The following is a 21,061-nucleotide window of genomic DNA, read 5'->3' as shown; positions in this document are numbered from 1 at the left end:
GGTAGTCCACAAAAAGCTTTGTCGCTTAAAGGCCAGGGCCCACCGCCCGGGTGGCAGACAAGACTGGAGGACTGGACCGCGTCAGGAACGAACATCCGGTTATCTGGGCCCCCCGGGGTTCGGCTGGGATCGCTGCGCCTGACGAACCTGCTTCCCTATACCTCAGGTGAGATATTCCAATTTCTTGTAGTCGGTCCACACAACGAACGGATGTTCTGCCCCTTCCAGCCAGTGCCTCCACTCCAACGCCATCTTCACCGTGAGAAGCTCACGATTCCCCACGTCTTAGTTCCTCTCTGTGGCATTGGGGCGGTGGGAGAAGGCAGTGTAAGGATGTAACTTGAGGTCCAGGGCAGAATGCGGGGACAGGATAGCCCTCACTCCGACATCCGAAGTGTCGGCCTCCATCACAAACTGGTGGGACGCGTCAGGATGAACCAAGATGGGAGCTGTGGTGAAGCGGTATTTGAAATTCCGGAACGCCCGGTCAGCAGCTGGGGACTACGTGAACGGAACCTTGGGAGAGGTGAGTGCAGACGGGGAGGAAGCCAGGGTGCTGTAACCCCGGAAAAAGTGCAGATAAAATTTGCAGAATACCAGGAAACGTTGCAGCTGCACCCTGGACGTAGGTTGGGGCCAATCCACCACCTCTCTCACCTTTCCGGGATCCATCTGTACACTCCCTGCAGCGATGATGTAATCCAGAATGGGGATGGCGGAATGATGGAATTCTCACTTCTCCTCTTTTACAAAAAGCTGGTTCTCCAGGAGGCGTTGAAGAACCTGTCAGATGTGGAGAACGTGTTCTTGGGTGGAACGGGAGAAGACGAGGATGTCATCAAGGTAGACGAAGACGAAGACGGTTCAACATGTCGCGGAGAACATCATTAACCAGAGCCTGGAATACAGTGGGGGCATTGGTAAGACCAAATGGCATGACCAGACACTTTTAGTGACCGCTGGCCATGTTGAATCCAGTCTTCCACTCGTCCCCTTCCCGTATCCGCACCAGGTGATAGGCGTTCCGTAGGTCCAGCTTGAGAACACGGTGGCCCCCTGGAACGGCTTGAAGGCCAAGGAGATGAGGGGTACCGGTTCTTCACTGATGTCGTTGAGACCCCGGTAGTCGATGCACGGGCACATGGTTTTGACCTTCTCCACAAAGAACCCTGCTCCTGCGGGGAGATCAGTTATGATCTCATGCAACACATTTTGTGACTGGCATCAGATGATGAGTTCAAGGATATTATTTGAGAGAACGGTTCCCTTCACCAAATAGTTTTTCACAGTTGTCTATGGGAATAATAAGGTGAAGACATCTCAGATAATTTGTACACAAGTGATTTTTTTCCCAACTCAACAAGAAACACTGCACCTAAATACTGCACAGAATTGGCAGTTTTGTACACAGTACACTATCTAGAACCCAAAATGGTTCTTTGGCTGTCCCCATACGAGAACCCTTTAAAGAAACCTTTTTGGTTCCATGTAGAACTCTTTTGGTTCCAAGTGAACCCTTTTGGGATCCATATAGGACCCTTTCCACAAAGGGTTCAACATGGAACCCAAAAAGGTTCTACATGGAGCCAAAAAGGGTTCTCTCTGGAACCAAACAGGGTTCCCTCATATGGGGAGAGCCGAAGAACCCTTTTGGAACCCTTTTTTCTAAGAGTGTAGGCCATCCATCTCTCATGCACTCTTACTTGCGGACTACAAGAAAATAGATGTGAGAACACTGTGATCCAAGATTATTTACAGACATGTTCATTCACATAGTCATACATGACTTTATACATAGATTGACGTGTGGCTAGAAAAAGTTTTGATTATCTGGTGGTCACAAGAAAAAGTAGGACTTCTGGGAACCGCCATAGTACAGCTGAACAGCACAACTACATTGGCATACCGCTGCATAATGTCTATGTAGATGAAGATTACTCTATTGTCCATTGTCACAGAGAAACAAGAGAAATACAGTGAGTTCCAAAAGTATTGGGACAGTGACACATTTTTTGTTTTGGCTCTGTACTCCAGCACTTTAACTGAGGTTAAAGGGCAGACTGTCAGCTTTAATTTGATAGTGTTTTCATCCATATTGGGTGAAATTTAGAAATTACAGTACTATTTGTAAATAGTCCCCCCCATTTTAGTGGACCAAAAGTATTGAGACAAATTCACTTATTTCTGTATTAAAGTAGTGAAAAGTTTAGAATTTGGTCCCATATTCCTAGCACGCAATGACTACATCAAGCTTGTGACTCTACACACTTGTTGGATGCATTTGCTGTTTGTTTTGGTTGTGTTTCAGATTATTTTGTGCGAAATAAAAATGAATGGTAAATAACATTGTCATTTTAAGAATAGATAATAATAAGAATAGAAGATGTTTCTGCTCGTCGAACATCTCATTCCAAAATCATGGGAATTCAAGGTGCTATTAGGAGCAACATGGAGTCACATTAAATCCCTCACGTAGTCTCTTTGGGCACGATCCAAACATGTTCGAATCAATTTCAACTTAATGTGCGAATAATAGGAGAATGAGCGATGAACAAGAGGAACACAATTATTTACTCCTCTTCATTATCCACGGATGCCATTTCTGTGCTGTTAGCCCCTTAGGCTTCATGTAAATGTTCTCCCTAAGAGCCACGGAGGGAAATAAGTCTAACTCCTTCGAGGGATTTCTGTATTGTGAAATGTATATATCTTGACAACTTGATTGCTGACATGCAAAACATTTTGGGACTATATCAACAATGGACTAATGAAACAAATACCAAAAGATCATTTTTGGGTGGAATTTTCCTTTAACACAGATGTGAACAGGGGGTTACAGCAGCAGGCAGAAATGACCTACTACAATAGAAGCATCTATTACACAGGTTATTGTAGGGTAACCCACATGGTGTTAGAAGAAAAAGCAGTTCTCATAAAGGAGTTTGCATTTATTTGATGCTTAAAAATAGTCCATACACTTCTCTTGAAATAACAAAACAATTATACAAAACCATCCTACATTATTCATTACACAACTTGTGGCAAGATTCTCATTCCTTATCAAGAGGAAAGTCCCTAATAGTGTTCTGTTGATTTCAAAATGGTGTCAGCTGTGATGTCTGTTATCACAGAAACACCGCTATATTGTATCCGAATAGAGATCGAGTAAGAATTCTGGATCAGGTATATTCTATTATAATATGCTTTGGTGAGATGCTTTATGATAAAAGTCAAATGATTAAACATTTTGAGGCTTCACAAGAGGTTACTTCACTGCAGTGCCATGAGCAGCAGTGTAACATTGCAAATCCAAAACAGTTGGAGAACTTCGCATGCACGCATCAAATGAGGGAAGTTGAAGGGAAATTACCCCCCAAAAACGATCAGTCCGTTAATGATAGAAACACCAAAAGGGTAGTTTGAGTGGAGTTTTCCATTAAAATGTGGCCGGGCCTTTGAACCCAAGATCCACATCGCTTGAGCTTGTATTTTATATTATCTCGATAGAAAGTACAAATGCATTCTTACATAAATGACAACTTGTCATAGCGATAAGGGAGTTTGAAAATAAGTATTTAATAAAGCTTCAATATCACTGTGGGATACTCTACAGTTGTTCCACATTCTGTATTAGTAGCAAAACAACTGGATTGAGGGAAAGAAATATAGATATGATCCATGTTCAATGTCATTTCACAGACCTCAGTCCGATAGTGTAGTGCCACCTGCTGGTCAACATATGGAACAATGTATAAAACAGAGGAAATTGTACTGAGCCACGAGTTCTCCATCTCTGAGAAGACTGAGGTTATCCAACACACACGGTAAAGCACGTGGCAGATAGCAGTTCTAACATTTTAAAGCAGTTCTAACATTTTAAAGTCAGTTTATCGTTTTTTTAATCAAAGTACACACAGTCATTCATGGCTCGGTCAAGTGGCCACAACTGTGAAAGCAGTAGCGAAACGACAGGTAAAGCTACAACAGTCAAATCATGGTAAATATTCATCAAATTGGTGCATACTAAACATGTTCAACTATACAATCTAGCAAAGAGATGCCAAATGAAAGATGTGCTTATATTTCATATATAGGCAGTTTACATCCCATAGCATTCAGATACACTTAAAAAAATACAATTTTATATGTACATAAGAAAAAGGCTTGTGGAGAGCTTATAAAATATAACTATTAGTCATGAAGAATATTGACTTCTGAACAAAGGAAGAGACAGGTCTTTGTTTACAATAGGTGAGTGGAGAGCGCAATAGGCCAGAGGAACTGTATTCCAGCAAAACAGCAGGCCTCTTCCTCCAATAACTTCAAAAGGGGCAGTAGAGGTATTGGGGCTGGTAAGTAAAGGGGTTATCTGAGGGGGTTTCAATTCTGAAACCAAAAATTGGTGGTGTATTTCATCTGCCCAGTTAGCCATGGTGAAAACTCATCTCAAAAACTTTTGGTAATGTGTGTACACACGCACTACCAAAAGTATGTGGACAGCTGCTTGTCGAACAGCTCATTCCAAAATCATGGGCATTAATATGGAGTTGGGCATCATGGGCATTAATATGGACTTTGCTACAAAGTTGGAAACACAGAATCATCTAGAATGTCACTGGATGCTGTAGCGTTAAGATTTCCCTTCACTGGAACTAAGGGGCCTAGCCTGTCCTAGACTATTATTCCTCCTCCACCAGATTTGACAGTTGACACTATGCAGTCAGGCAGGTAGTATCCTCCTGGCATATGCCAAACCCAGACTGGCAGATCGTGAAGTATGATTCATCACTCCAGAGAACGCATTTCCACTGCTCTAGAGTCCAATGGGGGCGAGCTTTACACCACTCCAGCCAACGCTTGGCATTGCGCATGGTGATCTTAGGCTTGCTTGTGCGTGGCTGCTCGGCCATGGAAACCCATTTCAAGAAGCTCCCGACAAACAGTTCTTGTGCTGACGTTGCGTCCAGAGGTAGTTTGGAACTCGGTAGTGAGTGTTGCAAGAGAGGACAGGCGATTTTTACGAGCTACAGCACTTGGCAGTCCCGTTTTGTGAGTTTGTGTGGCAGACCACATCGCGGCTAGGCCGTTGATGCGCCTAGATTTTTTTCAGTTGACCGAGACAGCTCGAGCAGGGCAGAAATTTGATGAACTGACTTGTTAAGGTGGCATCCTATGACAGTGAAACATTGAAAGCCACTGAGCTCTTCAGTAAGGCCATTCTACTGCCGATGTTTGTCTATGGAGACTGCATGTCTGTGTGCTCAATGTTATATCCTGTCAGCAACGGGTGTGGCTGAAGTAGCCGCATCCACTCATTTGAAGTGGAGTCCACATACTTTTGTTTATGGTGTATCAACATTGTTAATTGTATGAGACACCCTTATTCCTGTCCGTCTCTGGGGAGTGGGGCTACTAGTGATTAAAGCCACAGGGGCATTAAAACGATGGGAAGTTCATCTTTGTGTCAACATCAGCGGGAGGAAAGTTGTGGCTTGTGCAACAGTAAACCTACAATCACTACCGAACTATGGGTGGGCACCGACGACAACTAGAGGACAAAGCTTAACGTTGTGCCACGAAAGGAAAAACACTGCCATTCACAACTTTGAAATAATTCATTATTACACTGTGAATGATGAGCCCAATACATGCGGAGAATGACTGTTGCCAACTACATGCGCTGTCTTTTCTCATGTAAGAGGATTATTTTGAAATAGGAAATGGGCATGCTTAAGTACCATTCCCATTGCCCATGGTGGTGGGTGGTTGGATGGAAGACTGAGGCAGAGGGAGACTTTTGAGACCTGAAGGAGTTGAACAAAACAGTGTTCTCTCCAACAGACCTGTCCTCTGGTTCTATGGATGGACGCGTCTAATAAACTTTGGATCTGCATCTTGGTCACCTTAGGACATGCTGTTGGAACCATGAAAAATGCATTTCCCCACACAACATTGACATGTCTCAGACACCATAGATATCCGAGAGCGAGCGCCCGAGGCCCCGTTTTTCCCAGGGAGCATAGACGTTCTTCAGCGAGGCAACCTTAGCGAGTCACAGGCTGAGCAGGTCCCGTTCCTGCTCCTCAATCAATATATTCAGCTCCTCGCTTCGCTATTTGTAAAAAGTAAAACAGAAATAAACACAGTTGAGGAAAATAAAACGGCAGAAAAAGTAAATATTGTACAAAAACAAAACATAGCAGGAAAATAATTAACAAAAGAGCTATGAAAACACCAACAGGCTGGCCTGTCGCCTGAGTCCACGTGTCCATTTCTCCTTCAGTCAGTGACATCAGTCTGTCTGACATTATGAGATGACCTCGGTGTGGGAGGGCGCCGAGTCCACCAGCGTCACCTGCTCCTCGGCCGAGTCCAGCCCCTCCGTCTTGATGATGATGTCTCCCTCCTGGAGCATCACCTCCTCCTGCACCTCCTCCTCACCCCCAACCACCTCCTCCTGCTCCGAGGTGCCGTTGGTATGGCTGTGCGACATTGCCTCCAGCTTCATGCGGTACTGCTCTGCTTCCTGCTCCTTGCACATCAGCTGCTGCCGGTACTCCTGGGCCTTCCGGTTGGCCTCCTGCAGCTGCCTCTGTAACTGCTCCTGGATAGAGGGATGGATGGATAGAGAAAAGGAGACCGAAATGTCAGACTGCAGGTCACACAGACACTTGCACCCCACTTGTGCCAACTCCACAGTATCAAAGTACCAAAATAATCTAAGGGTTTCATATAATCTATGCCAATTCTCTCACGTCACCCCGCTCCTCCGCTCTCTCCACTGGCTTCCAGTTGAAGCTCGCATCCGCTACAAGACCATGGTGCTTGCCTACGGAGCTGTGAGGGGAACGGCACCTCAGTACCTCCAGGCTCTGATCAGGCCCTACACCCAAACAAGGGCACTGCGTTCATCCACCTCTGGCCTGCTCGCCTCCCTACCACTGAGGAAGTACAGTTCCCGCTCAGCCCAGTCAAAACTGTTCGCTGCTCTGGCCCCCCAATGGTGGAACAAACTCCCTCACGACGCCAGGACAGCGGAGTCAATCACCACCTTCCGGAGACACCTGAAACCCCACCTCTTTAAGGAATACCTAGGATAGGATAAAGTAATCCTTCTCACCCCCCTTAAAAGATTTAGATGCACTATTGTAAAGTGGCTGTTCCACTGGATGTCATAAGGTGAATGCACCAATTTGTAAGTCGCTCTGGATAAGAGCGTCTGCTAAATGACTTAAATGTTAAATGTAATGTAAATGCCAAAACATTTTCACAGCAGATTCTAAAATCTCTAGAGCAATATTAAATAAAACTGGTTAAATAAGTTAAAATGGCAGAAGAATATCAGTTCAATGTATTGCACAAGCGAGAAAAAAATGATCTAAGAAGTGGTCCGCCCCTGACCGTGTCTCCAGACTCCATGTGGTTGGCCGAGGCCTCCAGTTTCCTCTTGCGGGAGGGCGGGGGCTGGGGTTCCTCATCAACCACCTCCTCGGTCACCTGATTGGCTGGCATCGCCAACACTGCAAATCAACAGACAACAGTTCAGAGCCTGGAGGATCATAGTCTCAAAAGTGACTATAGGTCACTTATTAAAATAGTGCATTCGGAAAGTATTCAGACCCCTAGACCTTTCCCACATTTTGTTACATTACAGCCTTATTCTAAAATGTATGCAATAATTTCCCCCCCTCAATCTACACACAATACCCCATAATGACAAAAATAGTTTTTTACAAATGTATTTATAAAAATTTAAAATAAAAACACATTTACACAAGTATTCAGACCCTTTACTCAGTACTTTGTTGAAGCATCTCAGGCAGCGATTACAGCCTGCAGTCTTCTTGGGTATGACGCTACAAGCTTGGCACACCTGAATTTGGGGTCTCTCTCCCGCTCTCTGCAGATCCTCTCAAGCGCTGTCAGGTTGTATTGGGAGCATTGCTGCACAGCAATTTTCAGGTCTCTCCAGAGATGTTCAAATCGGTTTCAAGTCCGAGCTCTGGCTGGGCCACTCAAGGACATTCAGAGACTTGTCCCAAAGCCACTCTTGCGTTGTCTTGGCTGTGTGCTTAGGGTCATTATCCTGTTGGAATGGGAACCTTCGCCCCAGTCTGAGGTCCTGAGCGCTCTGGAGCAGGTTCTCTGTACTTTGCTCCGTTCATCTTTCCCCTCGATCCTGACTAGTCTCACAGTCCCTGTCGCTGAAAAACACCCCCACAGCATGATGCTGCCACCACCATGCTTCATCATTCAGGCCAAATAGTTCGATCTTGGTTTCAACAGACCAGATAATCTTTATTTTTTTAATAAAAAAAAAAATGGTCTGAGAGTCTTTAGGTGCCTTTTGGCAAACTCCAAGCGGGCTGTCATGTGCCTTTTACTGAGGAATGGCTTCCGTCTGACCACTCTACCATAAAGACCTGATTGGTGGGGTCCTGCAGAGATGGTTGTCCTTCTGGAAGGAACTCTGGAGTTCTGTCAGAGTGATCATTGGGTTCTTGGTTACTTGACTGACCAAGGCCCGCCCCCCCGATTGCTCAGTTTGGCCGGGTGGCCAGCTCTAGGAAGAGTCTGTGCCTCGACACAATCCTGTCTCGGGGCTCTACAGACAATTCCTTCAACCTCATGGCTTGGTTTTTACTCTGACATGCACTGTCAACTGTGGGACCTTGTGTCAACTGTCACTGTCAACTGTGGGCACAAGTGTGTGCCTTCCCAAATTATGTTCAATCAATTGAATTTAGCACAGGTGGACTCCAATCAAGTTGTAGAAACATCTCAAGGATGATCAATGGAAACAAGATACACCTGAGCTCAATTTCAAGTCTCATAGCAAAGGGTCTGCTTACTTATGTAAATAATTTATTTATACATTTTCAAAAAAATCTAAAAACCTTTCCTTGCTTTGTCATTATGGGGTTTTGTGTGTAGATTGAATAAATAAAACATTTTCCTCATCAATTTTAGAATAAGGCTGTAACGTAACAAAATGTGGAAAAGGGGAAGGGGTCTGAATACTTTCCGATTGCACTGTACATTAATGATGAAGTAGAACACACAGTTCTACAAAGCAACTTGCACAAAACAATCTGCCAGAAAGCTAAAAAATGTTGTCTACAAATTCAAGATTCACATTGTAACAACAATAAGGTTTCTTGTGGGTTAAGTGGCCATTCCACCATATTGCTAAACTTACTACTTTAATATTGCGTTCATAACCAAGTGAGAAGGGGGTAAATACCAGTTCAGAAATCATAAATACCAGTTGGATGCATTCACGTTCTTTGAACTCGTTGAGAAACACAGATTGGCTAATGGCCAACAAGCTGCGTCAACCATACTAATACATTGCTTTTTATAAATAATGTTTTGTTGTATTTAACAGCCGAACATGCTGTTATCGAGGTAATTTCCTTCGTAGGTGACCTCAGAGGTCAGCATATGGGAGAGGTTTGAGCTCAGGGATGATGGATGAGTTTCCCACTAGTAATAGTAGTACCAGTTAGAGGGGCGATAGTGGATTTTTCCCTGTCATATGCGGTAAATACCACCTTCCCACTTGGTTATGAACACAGCATTAGAACACCAAGTGCAGGTTTTCTAGACTCAGAGAAAGCCTACCCTTAGACTAAAAAGAGCTTTCAATTGAGATTCTCCACTGAGTGTGCTTTTTAGTCCAGGAGTAGGATCTGGGAAACTGTTCCCAAATGGATAGGGGCTATGGGAAGTGGCTACAGGCTGAAATGGAACAGGGTCACTGTTAAGTGACCAAAAGGGAGACGTTCGCTTACTCTGTTGTCCGTGCTGCATGGTGACAAAGAATGGCTGACCAAGCCCTCCAGTCTGCAGGTTGCCGTGTTGGTCGGTCACTATGGTGATAACCCTTTGACCTTGCTCGTTCACCATGTGCTGGATGCTGCCGGGGTCCAAAGAATTGGCTGCTATGGCTTCCTCAGATTCAACTGCTGTCAGACAAGGGGTCAAAGCGGGAGAGAGAGGAGGGAAAAGTTCAAGTTAACTGTCGACTGCAGCTCTTGTCCTAGGAAATAGTTCATAAGCCTATATACACTGTAGTTTGTGGCAGTCAACATGTCGACTCAATATTCTCATTTAAATAAGCATTACATACAGTAACATGCTAAAGCTCAAAGGAATTCAAGCTGTGAGAAAGTATTTACATCTGAACGCTGAGAATGAATGTTTATTTTCTGCATGACCTTTTACTCCCACATATCGCATATTGTGGTGGTAGCTACCCGTTTGTGTGGTTCCAACACAGCATCAGCAGACTTTATCAGCTTATAAGATCAGAGTGATAAAGGCCAGGCACTAGATTAGAGAAAACAAAGGAGCTTGGGGCATATTGCTCTGAGACAGGGGGATCCTTGAACTCTTATGCTATTAACTGGAGACACAGTTTCCATAACATAAAAGCAGTAAGATGGACACGTTTCAGCCACAAAACCTTTTGTCTTCTGACAATAGTATGAACCCTAGCCTAGTCTGTGTGTATAAACCCAGTAGCTACCAGAGTTGGCCTTGGCAGCGTTGTTGAGGAGGTCGGCCAGGTTGACCACGCCCCCCTGGAGCCTACCAGAGTTGGCCTTGGCAGCGTTGTTGAGGAGGTCCGCCAGGTTGACCACGCCCCCCTGGAGCCCTGGGATGCCCTGGATGATAAACTGAGGCTGGGCCGAGCTCCCAGTCATGCCAGCCTCTGCATTCATGTTCACCTGGTTCTGCATTCCTTCCTATAGACAGACACATCGTCAACACTATCAGAGCATATATACAACACCGCCACAGACAGGGGAGACCGTCAAGATAGAAATCATAAGAGTTCCTACAAACAAAAGAGAGGAAGTTGTGCATTGAAATAAGTAGTAATGCAAAAACGTCTGCATCTGGATAATTATGTAAATGCATTGTAATCCTAAAGGAGCATACTGTCAAAGAAGTTCAAAATAATTTATTTTTGAGTGCAAGTCCTTTGGTACATTATTTTTGGAGTCCATAATAATATTGCATGGACCTCTCAATTAGACTCCACACGCAACTTAAGGTCTCACCTGTAGTAAGAGCATAAGGTCTGCATTCTGGATGTCTCCTGCGATGTCGAACGGCGTCTTATCGAATTTACTGAGAGCATGAACATCTGCGCCATGTTTGACGAGCGTCTCCGCTACCCTTTGGTGGCCGTTCTGGGCGGCCCAGTGGAGAGCAGTCATCTTCAGCATGTCTTTGGCATTAATGTCTGCTCCACTCTGTAGAGGGTGACCCAGGAGAAATAAGGAGAGGGGAAGACACCTGGCAGATTTGGACGTTTTTCTGCTTTCTCTACACATGTATCCACGTTTTCTAGTGTACTTAGATGGAAGACATTTTGGTCAGAGAAAGACTAGGTCTGCATCTGAAATTGGCATCTGGTCAAAAGCAGTGCACTATATTAGGAATAGGGTGCCAGGTCAGACCCAACCTAGATATCAGGCCTAAACACAGAATGAACAGCTAAAACCTTAAAGACGCATGTACCCTGACTAATAGATCCACGATGACGGTGTGGCCCTCTGAAGCGGCCATATGCAGAGGGGTCCTGTCCACTTTGGTTCGGGCGTCCCTGCTGACACCTGCTCTGAGCAGCACCTCGGCGGTGGAATAGTGTCCGTGTTGGGCGGCCAGGTGCAACGGAGATGTGCCCAGCTGCTCAGCGTGCCAAAGAATAAGAGGGACAAAGAGTCAAAAGACCATATAGGTGAATTTGACTGGCACTTTTTTACTTATGAATTTGCATATCTTGTTTTGCATTTAGATCACACAAACCAGCCAAAACCCTGGGGTGGGTAAAAGTAGTTAAACTGAAGCAGATAATAAAAATTGCCCGGATAGAGAAGTTAAGAGAGGAACCATTACCCAGTCTGTGGTGAAGGGAGCCCCGTTGGCCATGAGTGTCCTGACTTCATCGTCCTGGCCTTTCCGTGCAGCCTCAAGTAGCCGCTTCCCCAAATCCACCAGCGACATCTGAGACAACACAATTACAAAGGTTGCAGTATTTGTCCCCATGTGATTGTACACGTATACAACTGTTGCAGTATATTTTCCCTGATCTGGATTTTAACCTTTATTTGATGCTTTTTCATCAAACTGTCCCCTTTTCTTTTTATGTGAGATGGTCCGGCACCATCCTCAGACAACTGATTTCAATTTTGGTCCAATTCTCATTTCTGGAAAGGCTTAAAATAAAGTTTAAATCCAGGCCATGTGACATGATTAACCAAAACACAGGGCCCTACTTGATAAAGTATTGTAACGACCCTGGGTTTATAAGCGCGAAAATCTTCAGCCTTAGACTTTCTTCAGGAGATGCTTTTGCGATAGCGCGCAGGACCTCAGGCTCAAAGGTCGAGGGTTCGAGGCCTGCTCCCTGCTGTTTCGTTACAGTATGTACTTTTATGCCTGCTTTTGAAACTCAATAATGGGTTAGGGTTCTCTAGCTTAATCAAATAAGAGGACTCTGCCCTAGCAGATATTTACAAATGAACAGCTAGATGTGTTTAAATCATACTTCAGATCTTACATACATAAAGTTAAGTTATTAGTTATGTTAGATTAAAAAAATTTAACAACAGCAGTCATCATGGAAGTATTCTAGTAGTAATGGAACTTACAACTTTCACTCCTCACATACTGCTGTTACCGTTTACACCTACCTATAGGCAGACACACAAAAGTATGTGGACACCCCTTCAAATGAGTGGATATTGCCCTTTCAGCCACACCCATTGCTGACAGGTAGGGCTGCACGATATATATAGTGTAACGATAGAAAAACGTCTATCATTTATTTCATTGTGTTGCAAATCACTCTTTACGGCAATAGTTTTTATCAATTGGATGACACTTCGCGTGGAAATTTGCAACACAAACAAACATGGAAGAGAGTGAACGTGACACATAGCACAGAGACCGTGCCTAAAAGGGGCTGCTTCGGTCGCATGGACATGGTTTGGGTATGAAAAGTCTGACACGGATCAGAAAACCGTCCTCTGCAAAATATGCCGCAGGCCAGTCCAGACAACAGGCTCAACACACCACTAACCTCTTTTACCAGCTATGTAAGAATCATGTGAAACAGTACGGAGAGAGTCTACAGATGAGACCCAAAAAAGTAGTTGAGTGCTCAAAACAAACCCCCGACTCAGATGTTGCAAGAGGCTTTTGCTCACCGCACACCATATGGCAAAGAATCACAAAGATAGGAGATAACAGCTGGCGTTACAACTTACATCTATCTGCAAAGACATAGTCCCAATTTACACGGTCGAGAAACAGGGGTTTTATGAGTTGGTACTAACACTCGACCCAAAGTACCAAATGCAAATTGATATGTGACTTGTTTTAATGCCAAAATAACATGCAAAACAGGCAAGCCCCCAAAAATAGATTTTAGGCCTATATTTGATTGAAACTATAGTTAGTGGTTTCCCATTTACCTTTTTAGATTTGATACATACATTTTATATTTTGTTACATGCTTAATAAAAAGTGTACAAAGGTTTAAATAAAAGGAGAAATAATCAAATATGATTAAGTACCTTTTTGTTGAGTATAATTCAAAATGTAATAAGAAAGGCCTTTACGTGTCATTTTATATAAACTATTTATTCATTGAATTTACAGAAAATGAGCTATAATCATGATATGCGTTGTAATCGGGATATGAAATTACCTATATGGGGATATGAGATTTTGGCCTTATCAACCAGCCCTACTGACAGGTGTATAAATTCAAGCACACCTCCATGCAATTTCCATAGACAAGATTGGCAGTAGAATGGCCTTACTGAAGAGCTCAGTGACTTTCAATGTGGCACTGTCATAGGATGCCACCTCTCCAACAAGTCAGTTTGTTAAATTCCTGCCCTGCTAGAACTTCCCTGGTCAACTGTAAATGCTGTTATTGTGAAGTGGAAACATCTAGGAGCAACAACAGCTCAGCTGCAAAGTGGTAGGCCACACAAGCTTACAGAGTGCTGTAGTGCGTAAAAATAGTCTGTCCTCAGTTGCAACGTTCAAAACCGAGTTGCAAACTACCTCTCATGAAGCTCCAGACGAACAGTTGCTTCCAAATGGGTTTCCGTGGCCGAGCACAAGCCTAAGGACACCATGCACAATGCCAAGCATCGGCTGGAGTGGTGTAAAGCTCACCGCCATTTAACTCAGAACGTGTTTTCTGGAGTGATTAATCACGCTTCACCATCTGGCAGTCCGAAGTACAAATTTGGGTTTGGCGGATGCCAGGAGAACCAACTGTAAAGTTTGGTGGATGAGGAATAATGGTCTGGGGCTGTTTTTCATGGTTCGGCTCAGCCCCTCAATTCTATAGCATACGATGGCATTCTAGACGATTCTGTGCATCCAACTTTGTGGTAACAGTTTGGGGAAGGCCCCTTCCTGTTTCAGCATGACACTGCCCCAGTGCACAAAGGGGGGTCCATCCAGAAATGGTACATCGAGATTGGTGTGGAAGAACTCGACTGGCCTGCACAGAGCCCTGACCTCAACCCCATTGAACACCTTTGGGCTAAATTGGAACAATGCGAGCCAGTCCTAATCACCCAACATCAGTGTCTGACCTCACTAATGCTTGTGGCTGAATGGAAGCAAGTTCCTGCAACAATGTTCCAACATCTGGTGGAAAGCCTTCCCAGAAGAGTAGAGGCTGGTATAGCAGCAAAGGGTGGACCAAGTCCATATTAATGCCCATGATTTTGGAATGAGATGTTCGACGAGCAGGTGTCCACATACTTTTGGTCATGTAGCGTTAATTTATCAACTGGGTGGTTTGAGCCCTGAATGGATTACAGGCAACAGTCGCACTGAGCTAAAGGGTAGAGCTGCCCCTTTCAAGGTGCGGGACTCTAACCTGGAAGCTTATAAGAAATCATGCTATGTCCCCGACGAACCATCAAACAGGCAAAGCGTCAACACAGGGCCAAGATTGAATCGTATTACACCGGCTCCGACACCAGGCGGGGCTTGCAAACTATTACAAACTACAAAGGGAAGCACAGCCGCGAGCTTCCCAGTGACACGGGCCTACCAGACGAGCTAAATCCCTCCTATGCTCGCTTCAAGGCAAGCAACACTGAGGCATGCATGAGAGCATTGGCCGTTCTGGACGACTGTGATCACGCTCTCCATAGCCAACGTGAGTAAGACCTTTAAACAGGTCAACATTCACAAGCCTGTGAGGCCAGACGGATTACAGGGACGTGTGCTCTGGGCATGTGCTGACCAACTGGCATGCGTCTTCAGACATTTTCAACATGTCCCTGATTGAGTCTGTAAAACCAACATGTTTCAAGCAGAACACCAGTCTCTGTGCCCAAGAACACTAAGGCAACCTGCCTAAATGACTAGACCCATAGCACTCACGTCCATAGCCATGAAGTGCTTTGAAGGGCTGGTAATGGCTCACAACACCATTATCCCAGAAACCCTAGACCCACTCCAATTTGCATACCGCCCAAACAGATCCACAGATGATGCAATCTCTATTGTACTCCACACTGCCCTTTCCCACCTGGACAAAAGGAACACCTATGTGAGAATGCTATTCATTGACTACAGCTCAGCATTCAACACCATAGTACCCTCAAAGCTCATCACTAAGCTAAGGATCCTGGGACTAAACACCTCCCTCTGCAACTGGATCCTGGACTTCCTGAGAGGCTGCCCCTAGGTGGTGAGGTGATGACCAGGTGGCGAATCGCATCTCTGCATGTCTGGCAGACATATCAGTGTGGATGACGGATCACCACCTCAAGCTGAACCTCGGCAAGACGGAGCTGCTCTTCCTCCCGGGGAAGGACTGCCCGTTCCATGATCTCGCCATCACGGTTGACAACTCCATTGTGTCCTCCTCCCAGAGCGCTAAGAACCTTGGCGTGATCCTGGACAACACCCTGTCGTTCTCAACTAACATCAAGGCGGTGGCCCGTTCCTGTAGGTTCATGCTCTACAACATCCACAGAGTACGACCCTGCCTCACACAGGAAGCGGCGCAGGTCCTAATCCAGGCACTTGTCATCTCCCGTCTGGACTACTGCAACTCGCTGTTGGCTGGGCTCCCTGCCTGTGCCATTAAACCCCTACAACTCATCCAGAACGCCGCAGCCCGTCTGGTGTTCAACCTTCCCAAGTTCTCTCACGTCACCCCGCTCCTCCGCTCTCTCCACTGGCTTCCAGTTGAAGCTCGCATCTGCTACAAGACCATGGTCCTTGCCTACGGAGCTGTGAGGGGAACGGCACCTCAGTACCTCCAGGCTCTGATCAGGCCCTACACCCAAACAAGGGCACTGCGTTCATCCACCTCTGGCCTGCTCGCCTCCCTACCACTGAGGAAGTACAGTTCCCGCTCAGCCCAGTCAAAACTGTTCGCTGCTCTGGCCCCCCAATGGTGGAACAAACTCCCTCACGACGCCAGGACAGCGGAGTCAATCACCACCTTCCGGAGACACCTGAAACCCCACCTCTTTAAGGAATACCTAGGATAGGATAAGTAATCCTTCTCACCCCCCCCCCCTTTAAGATTTAGATGCACTATTGTAAAGTGACTATTCTACTGGATGTCATAAGGTGAATGCACCAATTTGTAAGTCGCTCTGGATAAGAGCGTCTGCTAAATGACTTAAATGTCAAATGTAAATGTAGGTAGCAACACATCTGCCTCGCTGATCCTCAATACTGGAGCCACTCAGGGGTGCGTGCTCAGTCTCCTCCTGTACTCCCTGTTCACCCACGACTGCATGGCCAGGCATGACTCCAACATCATTAGGTTTGCAGACGACAACAGTGGTAGGCCTGATCACCGACAACGCAGAGAGAGCCTATAGGGAGGAGGTCAGAGACCTGGCGGTGCCAGAATAACAGCCTGTCCCTCAACGTAACCAAGACGAAGGAGATGATTGTGGACTACAGGAAAAGGAGGACCGAGCACGCCCCCATTCTCATCAACAGGGCAGTAGTGGAGCAGGTTGAGAGCGTCAAGTTCCTTGGTGTCCACATTACCAACAAACTAGAAAACACACCAAGACAGTCGTGAAGAGGGCACGACAAAGCCAATTCTACCTCAGGAAACTAAAGATTTGGCATGGGTCCTCAGATCCTCAAAAGGTTCTACAGCTGTAACATCAAGAGCAGTGGTTGCATCACTGCCTGGTACGGCAATCGCTCGGCCTCCGACCGCAAGGCACTACAGAGCAACCCCCCACCATAGACTGTTCTGTTTACTACCACTTGGCAAGCGGTACCGGAGTGCCAAGTCTAGGGCAAAAAGGCTTCTCAACAGTTTTTACCCTCAAGCCATAAGACTCCTGAAAAGGTAATCAAATGGCTACCCAGAGTATTTGCATTGTGTGCCCCCCCCAACCCAACCCCTCTTTTACGCTGCTGCTACTCTGTTTATCATATATGCATAGTCACTTTAACTATACATTCATGTACATACTACCTCAATTGGCCCGACCAACCAGTACCCCCACACATTGGCTAACTGTGCTATCGGCATTATGTCCCGCCACCCAACCCCTCTTTTTACACTACTGCTACTCTCTGTTTATCATATATGAATTGTCACTTTAACCATATCTACATGTACATACTACATTCAATCAGCCCGACTAACCGGTACATGTATATAACCTCGCTACTGTTTTTTCCCCCCACTCTTTTTTTACTGTTGTTTTTGTTTCTTTACTTACCCATTGTTCACCTAATACATTTTGCACTGTCGGTTAGAGCCTGTAAGTAAGCATTTCACTGTAAGGTCTACCTACACCTGTTGTATTCGGTACACTTGATAAATGCCTGGCTCGAGTATAAGAAAAGCCATATACCACACCCCCTTGTGTATTATTGCTTAAATCTACATCAATTACCTCGTACCCCTGCACATGGACTCAATATGCATTTATCTCTCTGCATTGTTCCTTACGAAGTATGTGACAAATACAAAATGTGATTTGATTTTCAATTTGGCGTTTAATTGTAAGAAATCAATAGTGAAAGACGCCCTTTCGTTCTGTGGAATGCATGTGTGACACTACTCCGGAGACAACACAGGTTTGTTTATAATACTGCTGCATAGACTCGTGCAATACAGGCGAATGAGTAGCCATTCCCGATACATGCTTATCATACGTTCCATTTGAGCATGACACAATGAACGTTGTAAAAATACGGAAGTCAGTTATGCTACATATAACATACATCACTCAAAATCCTTTATCATTCATTGCTGACATAAGTGAAGGTGGTTATCCGTAACGTCCAACGGATAATAGGCTAACTCTACATTTGAAAAACGTTATGATCTGTGGCATGGGCAAACAATGACCCAGCACAAAGTAATATGTTCGTAAAATGTGAATAGCAGAGGTGCATTTTTTTTGTTGTCGTTACATAGTAGTTCGCTGATTGGTTATAGGTGACTAATTATTGCTACAATCATGAAAGCCCACTAATATAGGCTCTCTTCATTGCAAAAGCGTGATGATGATGATGCCATCATTGATGGAGAAGACGAGTAGCCATCTTATGCGCCTCCGTGGTGAAAACGAACAAGAGGCGGCCATGTGTCACATTATCCGTTAATTCTTTCACTCACATTATTTAACAACCACCAACAAAGACATTTAAATACATGACAGGAAACACTGATATTAAGTTGTTGTTTTTCCGGGGGAAGTCAGTAGAGAAATTCCTATTTTACACGAAGAGAAAAAACTACTTCCACATCCGGTTAACGGCATTCTTTCGCGTATGCCTCAAATGGTTTCGCGCAATTTCAAATTTGAACGTTCGATTTATTTATAATTGCGCGTTTGTCAAAGACGTGACACGCAATTACCTTTATGTACGAGTTTTTCTACCACCCATGAGCCTGATGGCGCCAGGTTTGTTATCTAACCAACCATGTAGCTAGCTAGCTAAAGTTAGCAAGTAATAACTACACCTACATTGGCTACAGTAACGTTAGTTAGCAACGTTAACGATACTTTAAAAAGTATGAACATGCACTTTTAAGAAATGAGAAAGTTCTACAAACTTTTGTGCGCGTGGTGGATGGATTTTCGCACAATGTGCCAACTTCGAAACTACCACGTTGCGGAGTTACTCGGTCTCGTTGCCAGTCAGATTTAAGATGTGCTCCACATAGTTAGCTAATGCCTAGCTAACTTTAATAACAGCAAATGCTAGCTCGCTAGCTGCAGGCAGAATCCCGAATGGAAGCAAGCTAACGTTGTGTAGTTCTTACCTCGATAAGGCTTCGAATGAATGCTCTTAGGCTGCGGACATAAGTTCGAATACCAAATTATTTTCTCAACTTAGTGAATGAAAATAAATATTATTTTTGTATTTGAACGGATACAAAGATGGCGGCTACTCGACACCGGAGGTGAAAACCGAGCCTTTTGAACCCTCTTGTGGGCGGGCGCATGACTTGGAAAAGTAGCAAGGCCAGATGCGAGATCAGCCTTTCCTCATTCAATGCCCACTTTAACGCTTTACGGTAAAAAGACGAAACTGAACTAATATCAGAGCACATGATGAGACCTGCACCCCTTGCCCAAGCTATAATATATACTGAAGAAAAAAAAAATATATAAACGCAATAATTAACGATTTTACTGAGATACAGTTCAAGGAAATCAATCAATTGAAATAGTTTAATTATACCATCATCTATGGATTTCGCATGACGGGTCAAGGCCCAAATCTAATTTTATTTGTCACATACACATGGTTAGCAGATGTTAATGCGAGTGTAGCGAAATGCTTGTGCTTCTAGTTCTGACAATGCAGTAATCTAACTAACAATTCAAAAACTACTACCTTATACACACAAGTGTAAAGGGATAAAGAATATGTACATAAAGATATATGAATGAGTGATGGTACAGAGCGGCATAGGCAAGATGCAGTAGATGGTATCGAGTACAGTATATACATATGAGATGAGTATGTAAACAAAGTGGCATAGTTCAAAGTGGCTAGTGATACATGTATTACATAAAGATGCAGTAGATGATATAGAGTACAGTATATACATAGACATATGAGATGAATCATGTAGGGTATGTAAACATTATATTAAGTAGCATCTTTTAAAGTGGCTAGTGATATATTTTACATCAATTCCCATTATTAAAGTGGCTGGATTTGATTCAGTGTGTTGGCAGCAGCCACTCAATGTTAGTGGTGGCTGTTTAACATTCTGATGGCCTTGAGATAGAAGCTGTTTTTCAGTCTCTCGGTCCCAGCTTTGATGCACCTGTACTGACCTCGCCTTCTGGATGATAGCGGGGTGAACAGGCGCAGTGGCTTGGGTGGTTGTTGTCCTTGATCTTTATGGCCTTCCTGTGACATCGGGTGGTGTAGGTGTCCTGGAGGGCAGGTAGTTTGCCCCCAGTGATGCGTTGTGCAGACCTCACTACCCTCTGGAGAGCCTTACGGTTGTGGGCGGAGCAGTTGCCGTACCAGGCGGTGATACAGCCCGACAGGATGCTCTCGATTGTGCATCTGTAGAAGTTTGTGAGTGCTTTTGGTGACAAGCCAAATTTCTTCAGCCTCCTGAGCCAGACACAGACAATCAGAATTAGTTTTTCCCCACAAAACAGGCTTTATTACAGACAGAAACACTTGTCAGTTTCATCAGCTGTCCGGGTAGAAGGTCTCAGACAATCCTGCAGGTGAAGAAGTCGGATGTGGAGGTCCTGGGCTGGCGTTGTTACATGTGGTCTGCGGTTTTGAGGCCGGTTGGTCGTACTGCCCAATTCTCGAAAATGAGGTTGGAGGTGGCTTATGATAGAGAAATGAACATTATCTGGCAACAGCTCTGGTGGACATTTCTGTAGTCAGCATGCCAATTGCATGCTCCCTCAACTTCAACTCATCTGAGGTGTTGTTTGAATCAGCTTCTTGATATGCCACACGTCAGGTAGATGGATTATCTTGGCAACGGATAAATGCTCACTAACAGTGATGTAAACAAATGTGT

General features: G+C 44.7%; 1 protein-coding gene across 5 annotated transcripts; it reads right to left on the bottom strand.

The window, feature by feature from the left end:
- Window positions 1–2,787: 2,787 nt before the first annotated feature.
- Window positions 2,788–19,495, bottom strand: LOC118398142 (GA-binding protein subunit beta-1-like). Of its 5 annotated transcripts, none has more exons than XM_035793201.2 (8): window positions 19,319–19,495; window positions 11,911–12,018; window positions 11,533–11,700; window positions 11,070–11,264; window positions 10,532–10,751; window positions 9,795–9,965; window positions 7,402–7,520; window positions 2,788–6,604 (listed from the first exon to the last, which is right to left on the bottom strand). In XM_035793201.2, the coding sequence occupies exons 2-8, from the start codon at window positions 12,016–12,018 to the stop codon at window positions 6,308–6,310; spliced, it is 1,278 nt and encodes a 425-aa protein (XP_035649094.1). In that variant the 5' UTR covers window positions 19,319–19,495; the 3' UTR covers window positions 2,788–6,307. The 5 variants fall into 5 exon arrangements, with proteins under 5 accessions (XP_035649094.1, XP_035649092.1, XP_035649097.1 ...); XM_035793199.2 differs by having other exon boundaries at window positions 9,795–9,968; window positions 19,319–19,494; XM_035793204.2 differs by having other exon boundaries at window positions 10,598–10,751; window positions 19,319–19,492.
- Window positions 19,496–21,061: the final 1,566 nt, after the last annotated feature.

The sequence above is a fragment of the Oncorhynchus keta genome, chromosome 19 (assembly GCF_023373465.1).
Source record: "Oncorhynchus keta strain PuntledgeMale-10-30-2019 chromosome 19, Oket_V2, whole genome shotgun sequence".
Classification (NCBI taxonomy): Eukaryota; Metazoa; Chordata; class Actinopteri; order Salmoniformes; family Salmonidae; genus Oncorhynchus; species Oncorhynchus keta.
This window is presented reverse-complemented; position numbering and strand designations above follow the sequence as displayed.